The sequence below is a fragment of the Kryptolebias marmoratus genome, linkage group LG23 (assembly GCF_001649575.2).
Source record: "Kryptolebias marmoratus isolate JLee-2015 linkage group LG23, ASM164957v2, whole genome shotgun sequence".
NCBI classification, from domain to species: Eukaryota; Metazoa; Chordata; class Actinopteri; order Cyprinodontiformes; family Rivulidae; genus Kryptolebias; species Kryptolebias marmoratus.
In genome coordinates this window covers 5,119,141-5,126,997 of record NC_051452.1, presented here as the reverse complement: position 1 = coordinate 5,126,997, position 7,857 = coordinate 5,119,141, and the positions used below count along the sequence as shown (strand labels likewise).

Below are 7,857 nucleotides of genomic sequence, written 5' to 3'. Positions count from 1 at the left end.
TTTTTTTTTTTTTTTTTTTTTTTTTGAATTTTTAGGGTTGATGGACCAATAGAAACCCTTCTATGTTTTTAGAATTTTTTCAAAATTAGCAGGACACCGCTCCTGTCCTGTTAATCCAAAATGTCCTTCTAGTGTGGTGTGTATTCTGACCAAATGTCCTGCTAAACCACATCTACCAAAGCACACCTAAACACACACACACACACAGTTACATTATTGCCCATCTTTCCTGGGGGTTGGTGATAAATAAAATATTCTTCTCAGATAAAAAGCTCCAAATAACCAAACTTTATCATATCTTAAGGACTTTTCGCCGTATTGGGAGGACAGTGGAATAAATGAAACGTGTTAGTATGAAAACAGAAATGTAGTTACTTTGTACTTGTTGATATTCAGCTGAATGCTTTTGCTCCGATGGAAAAGTTCTATGATGACAGAAGAATTGGATGCTGAAGAAGAGCCTGACCCTGAGGCTGAGCCCTCACATTATCTAAATATCTTTAGGTCGGCTCTTCTTTATGCAGCAGCCAAAAACCACAATCATGTCATCTTACACACACACACACACACACACACACTCCTACACAAAAAATTTCAAACAAAAAACAAAACAGGAAACAATTTCAATTGTTTCTTTAGAACTCAGTGCTGGACTTTAACAGTAAGTCATGAGTACATCAGAGGTCCAGCACAGGTTGAAGGACTGGGAGATAAAGTGAGAGCTAACCATCACTCCACCAGGATCCTTTCTAGGAAGTCAGGCTAAAATATCAGAAAAACGACCTGCAGTGTGAGCTACATGTACAAACCAGTTAAAACCAAAAATCACAAACCAGTTTTACAGCACAGGTCTACCCTAAACTCTGAATACTGTCACATTTCTCAGTAACGCTGCTGAACCTGAACATGATTTACTGTTAAAGTAAATCACTGAGTGTTTCTGCAAAACGTCCCTTAAGGAGCACCGAAAGTCCACCTTAAGTAACTAAAGTACAAACTCTCCTGCTATTATGTGAACACATCAGCAGAGCTCACAAAGTTTTTACTAAGCAGACATGAGGCGTGCAAATCCATGTGACTCTTTCAGCTGGTCCCAACAAATCTTTAGGAATTCAGATTCATAAATGTTACAGTTCAGAAAGACGATATTATTCCTGACACTTTCTGTTTGTGTTGGATCAGGTCCCGTCAGGAGCAGTTATCTGAGACAACTTTCTTCTGCTGCAAACATCTTTTGAAGAACAGGTAACACTTTTATGTTTCAGAATCATTTCCCCTGAAGGATTCAGCATATTGACTTTTCTCCTGCTCACCATCTTGTATGGCATCATGTTGAAAAACGTGGTTCAGAAGTGCCAAACCAGAACCCGGAAGCAAAAAGAAAACAGCTTTTTGGACAAAGAATTTCCATTAACCGTATCTATATCATGTAATATAAAACCTAGAACTCATAGCAAAGGTTTGAAACGACCTTTGTGTTCATCTTATAGCAAATGACACATTTTAAGATCATATACATGTTGTCTAAATGAAACTATGGCCACAAAAACCAGCCAGTGTCACAGAAATGTGTGATGCCCTCACCTTAGCTGTGACAAGTATAATCCTGTCAGCTTCGAGGCTCACGATGTCCCGCACCCACAGCAAAGATTCACTGCTTCCAGCCACTCATCGGCTTTAAGTTCCTCAAAACTAAAAACACTTTTCTTCTTGATAAAATAACTCTTAATGTCAGTTGCTGATTTCCAGCCAGTGGACCTTTTTCTTCAAGTTTATAAGCGTCCTTCCTTCCAATCCAAAGACACTTCTCATATCTCAGCCTACTTTCACCCCCGTCATGTGACTTTCATTAAAATTTGTTCAGTGGTGGGTAATAATTTTATGTTCATTCGCCTTTATTACCATTTGGTTCATATTTTCTCATTCTTTAGTGTGAACAGAGCCAAGTAGTGCAGATCTTGCCTAACAGAGAAAGTAAGATGAAAGGAAACTCTTAGTTTGGATGGAGCTCAGGTCATGTAACCCGGAGAAATATTACAAAGTTATTTGAAGAAGGTAAAAGCGGAGGAGGTCAGTATGAGGAACTCTGCGTGTGGTATTTCTGAAAGTGGTTTAGGTGGTTTTTGTGCCAAACTTCTATCATTTCATGACTCCAGCAACGTGGGTGGATTTTCACTGATGACAAAAGATGTTAATGTTGGAAAATTCTTACAAATTTCAACAGTTGCTGCTGTGCTTGATGGAAATAAAAAAGCAAATAAATGTGAGCTGCTAACAGGCTGGATGGTTTGGACCCATCTGACCTCAGAACAGTTCTCCTCTTTGATCCAGAGGAGACACATCTGTTCACATCTGGCTTCTTGTTTGCCTGATAGAGCTTTAAGCAGCATTTATGGACGGTGTTATGTTGATATTATGGGCTGTAGATGATGGGAGATTCAGAGTCTTCCCAATTTTCCATTGAGGAACTTTATTCTGAAAGTGTTCCTCTAGTTTCAGACCCAGTTCCTGTCAGCCTGGTGAACCTCTGCCCATCTTCAGCCTCTAAAAGCTCTTTTTATCTCCAGTCCTTTGACTGACCTGCTGATAATTAACCTCATTAGCACCAAAATACTCCTCCAGCTGTTTTTATTTGTACAACTTACTTTTACAGCCTTCAGTTGACCCTTTCCCAACTTTTTAAAGATGTGTTGCTGCCATAAAAATCAAAGATGCCTTTTTTTTCAAAAATGGTACAATTTCTTACCTTCAACATTTGATATGTTTACTGTGTTCCATTGTGAAAAAATATGAGTTATATAATATTTACCTTTTACACAAGGGCTCAGCTGTTTTGGAATTGGGCTTGTTGGTCTACAGGTGCTGCTTCTCGCTAACTTCATGAAGACCTTCACCCTTCACTTGAACCTCCTTGATGGACTCTTTGGCATGGACACTGTTGTTTGTCAAACACAGGTTTGACATTTGATGTCTCCGGCTGACAGAAAAGGGGTTTTTTGGAATTTGGAACCTGGAGATGTGGAGTGATGAAGACAGAGTACCTGTGTGTGAATGAGAGGGAGGCAGGTGGAGCAGTGAGGCTACAAGGTCAGAGGTCACACAGGTGCAGGACTTCAACTGTCCTGGAGGACAGGGAGTGAGGTAAAGAGGTGAAGAAGAGAGTCCAGGCAGGATGGAGAAAAGTTTCAGGACTGAGCAAAGGTCAAAGGTCAAAGGAAAGATTTACAGACAGTGGTGAGAGCAGCCATGTTGTCTGGTTTGAAGACAGAACAGGAAGTGTCAGAGCTGAAGATGTTGAGGTTCTCCTTGCGAGGGACGAGGATGGACAGGATCAGGAATGAGGACATCAGAGGTCAGAGATGGTTTGGACATGTGCAGAGGAGGGACAGAAGGATGTTAGAGACAAAGAGGACAGATATGGATGCAGTTAGAGAGGACGTGGAGGACAGAGGACACAGAGGACAGAGTTAGATGGACGAGGATGAAAAAGAAGTGTTTACTTTCTAAAACTGTGTAAATTAGAAGTTTAAAATGTATAAAGAGTGATTTCATTGTTGGCTACATGTAACAATCAGTTCAAACCAGTTTTACAGCACAGGTTGTTCTTAAACCCTGAATACTGTCACGTTTCTCAGTAACGCTGCTGAACCTGAACATGACTTACTGTTAAAGAACATCACTGACTTCTAAAGAAACAACTCAAGTTTTTTCATGTTTTGTTTGAAAATGTTTGTGTAGGAGTGTGTGTGGTATGTGTGTGTGTGTAAGATGATATGCTTGTGGTTTTTGGCTGCTGCATAAAGAAGAGCTGACTTAAAGATATTTAGATAATGTGAGGGCTCAGCCTCAGGGTCAGGCTCTTCTTCTGCATGCATTCCTTCTACGAATGTTACACCTTAATTTACTAATTGTCATTTTTATAATAAGTTGATGTGTCAGGATGTGTGGTGGCAATAAGGCCCAAGCTGCAGAGATGCAGGCAAAAAACCTCCAGGAAAACTGAAGGAAGAAATCACAGGGAGATCAGGAAATCAAACATGGCAAATGTCACAAAATGGAAACTAACAGACAACAGGTTGAACACAGAGAAAACACAAACAAGACAAATTGTTAAATACGTAAATACAATAATGATTTCACTCATAACTGCATGTGTGTATTGGGTTAAAACTGGAAACAGGATTTTGACTTTTTTCATTTTGTGCAGTTTTTTCTGTTGTAAATTGACACTATATAAAAAACTGAATTGAACTGAATCAAAAAGCTTTTATCAGTTTGTATTTTTAAATGTCTTATTTATTTACTGTCAGATGTTGAAAGTATTTGAGAAGTTGTTTGATACTAAACTTTACATTTTAAATGTTAAAATCCTCACAGTTGTGAAAAGAAATCTCTGAGATCTGCAGGGGTTTGTGATCAGGACATTCAGAACATTCTTTTTTCATACATTTAAAAAATGCAAGTTGCTTGACATGTTTGACACAAAAATCAGGTTTTGTGAAGAGGAGGTGAAAGAATCTGAAGCATTAATTTTTCGGGGGTGTGAACCAAATTTTCCTGCATAAAAAGGCATCAGCTGCTACAACCAGGCAGAGCTGACAGAGAGTTGAACCATCAACCTGCTGAGAGTCTCCTGCAAACGGTAAGATGGGCTCTTTTATCTTCTCTGACACTTTCTGGGAAACAGAGCCACAAACTTTGGGTGCATTTCTTCTTGTTTGTTGCTTTTCTGAGTCTTACAGTTTTAACATGTAGGTAACTGGGTATTTTATTCAATTCTAAACTTGCAACTCATTAAAAATGTTTAACTGACACAAGTTTGATTTAAAACAATAGAAAATGTCCTTTTTCTCTTTTAAATTTTGCATTTGCGGCTTACAGGATCATTTTTTTAGTGGTTTTTTTTACATTATCCTTTTATTAACATTTTATTATCTGTTCTGTAGCTTTAAAACTTATTTGCAACCTTTTGAAAACAAAATTTTAAGACTACAATCAATAGTAACTGGTATTACAAAAGCCAAGTTTTGGGATTCAATTTTTTTATTTTTTTAAGTTTGGTTTTGTTCTAAAGAACTAGGAAAATATAGCTAAATAATAATAGTATATACATATATTTTTTACTGGTGAAGTGTCCTACACTGTCCAATCCGTGTCCAATCTTGACCTGTGTGCGAGACTTGATCTGTCTCATCCACTTGACAACTGGCCTACACTTTAACCCAAGGAAACAAAAATATGTTACCATGTTTTATGTTCCTTCTCTGTGACATCTGTCCCTTGACCTGTGTCCTCCACTTGTCCAGTGTCCACACTTGATCAAAGTAGGACAAAGTTGGACTCTTACACAGAAGTTACAACTTTAAGACTTGTTTCACACAAGATTGTCAACATTTTGTTACTTTTATTCTTCACCTATATTTGTAAAATTACAGAACTATAATGTGTTTTTACAGGGTTAGAGACTTTATAGTTTATTGGTTACAAATCACGTGTTCTGGTGAGTGTGGGCTCTGTTTTCCTAAAGTTGGTCCTCTAGTAGTTACTCCGTTGGCTTAAAAAATGCTTTGAGTCCCAGTGAAATCTAATAATTTACCCTTTCCTGTTTTTTATGTTTAGTAAAAATACAAATGTCAAAGTTGTAGAAAGGTCAGTGTCAGAACTTCTAATGACTTTTAGGGCAGAACCAAGGAGCAAGAATAGGAAAAAGAAAAGGTGCTAAAATGTGAGGGAGAAATAACCAGGGGCTGTCATTCTCTGTTTCTGACTCTTCAGGTCTCTGTTTCCCAACAGTTCCATCCACAGCTCAACACTCCTACGTTAACATGGCAGAAAACAGCGTAGACGGACTTGTGAAGGAAATCCAAACTGAGAACGAACGCCTTAAACACTTCATCGACAATTACTCTATTGATCAGACTGATGGCCCGTCAGACTATGTGGAGATATGGAACCAGAAGGTGGTGACGATACTGGAAAAAATACCTGTCGTTTCAACTTCCATAGAGACAAAGAAAAACAATATTATTCAAAGGTAAGAGAGGCAATAGAAGTGTGTATCTTTGTGAGATGTGTATGTTGTTTCTCTACAACAAGTCAATGAGGCTCAGGGATCAATTGTAATTACAGACACACTGTAATTACACTGGCCAAACTGGGCGGTGTAAACTCTATGGAGTGAAAATAGTCCCAAAATATAACTCGTGTAAGCATCTTTGCGTGTAAGTTTGGATAGTTGTATCTGTGAAAAATGATTGTAAGCCTTAAAAAGAAAATAAACCTTTTCCTACGCCTTCTGAACTGTTAGGTTTGAACCAGACATGTTCAGTTTTAGTCTCGTCTCACCTTCTTCCACATGTTTGGGTGAAAAAAGTCCAAGTAGTCTGCACTTCTTTGTAAAGTAATGTGCTTATGACCATTTATTTAAAAGAAAACAGCATGTAATATAAGGTTAATATATTTTAAAACATAAGCCAAAAATTCAATATTTCATTTTTTGTTGACTTGGTTGATCAGTGAATATCAGTGGAGTAATAATGTAAATTTATTTCTTGTGTCTCACTGTGATCCAGTCTGGAAAGGACAGAGACAGAACTAGATGGTTTAAAAAAGGTAAGTCCTACACCCCCCCACCCCCCAAACACACACACACAAACACACTTTATTCAAGCTTTACTTTAGAAAACATACGATCATATAAGGTGTGCACAACGGTGCATCTTTTTACATTTTAACAGTTTTAATGTGAGGGATTCTGTGAAGTTTTAGTTTTAGCAGAAACACATTGATTTAAATGAAATTGCTGCTTTTATAACTTTGTTGCTCTTGATTTTCCTCTCCTCCCTCCTCGTGGTCTTCAACTAATCAATCAATCAAGTTTATCTGTATAGCACATTTCAGCAACAAGGCAGTTCAAAGTGCTTTACATCATAAAAACACAAAAATAAAAAGTCAGGAAAAAGACTAACAGTAGCACCTGCCTGGTGGCGTTCGTTGTTAACCCGGGCCTCGACCGGTCTGGTATGATGTCGCTTGGATGAACTCACATGTTATTTTTGGCAGAAGTGTTTTATGCTGTTTTATGCCCTTCCTGATACAACTCTCACCAGTTACCTGGGCTCGGAACCGGCTTCCTGGTGGCTGGTTTGGTGCAGCTCTCATTCCCCACATTCAGCTACATGGCTCTCACAGAGAAAGAAGCAAAGCTAATCCTTTCCAAACCCTCTGTCCTCTACAGATAAATTTAGATTTAGATTATTTAAATAAAATAACATATTGATCACACAGAGCTGTAACTTGAATCCTTCTCCTCCTGCAGACTGTTACTGATCTGTGGGACCAGATTAATCAGTTTGATAGCAATGCTGAGAAATACAAGCTGCAACTGAAAGAGGAGATAATCAAGATCCAGAGGAAATCCAAAACGATAAAGGAGCAGTACACTAAAAAGGTCAGAATGGTTCATCTTAATATTTTTTCACTATTCAAATGTTTTAATTATTTAAACAAAACAGAAAATAATTAGTGAATTGACCAACTAATTTTACTGATATGTCTCTCAGCTCAAACATGAAATCATTACTGCCCACCAACAAAGGGTATACAACGGTTGATAGTTTGTTGTTGTTGTTGTTTTTTGCCAAAGACTGTGTGTTTGTCTGTTAGCCATAGGCGCCGGAACCACTGGGGCCAGGGGGCCATTGGTCCCCTCACTTTCCGGCCCTGCCAGTGCGCTGCGTGTTCCCACCAGACGGCTGCACAGACTGTGACTAACGTGTCTCTGTGTTTATATAGAGACAGAAGCACAAATAAAACCTACAGCATTGAGATCTGGACCAAATTCTTAAAGCTCCAGTC

General features: G+C 38.4%; 1 protein-coding gene across 2 annotated transcripts in view; it reads left to right on the top strand.

Annotated features, from left to right (window-relative positions):
* The window catches only part of LOC108246838, a 25,806-nt gene that overhangs the window by 7,597 nt on the left and 10,352 nt on the right, over positions 1-7,857 (top strand). Inside the window, exons 2-6 of one of the 2 annotated variants that reach the window (XM_017434572.3) lie at positions 1,183-1,245; positions 4,570-4,642; positions 5,794-6,034; positions 6,573-6,612; positions 7,319-7,450. In XM_017434572.3, coding sequence (XP_017290061.1) covers positions 5,826-6,034; positions 6,573-6,612; positions 7,319-7,450 — 381 coding nt within the window. In that variant the 5' untranslated portion in view covers positions 1,183-1,245; positions 4,570-4,642; positions 5,794-5,825. Of the gene's footprint in view, positions 1-1,182; positions 1,246-4,569; positions 4,643-5,775; positions 6,035-6,572; positions 6,613-7,318; positions 7,451-7,857 lie in introns of both variants that reach the window. The other variant, XM_025010167.2, reaches the window with a different exon arrangement.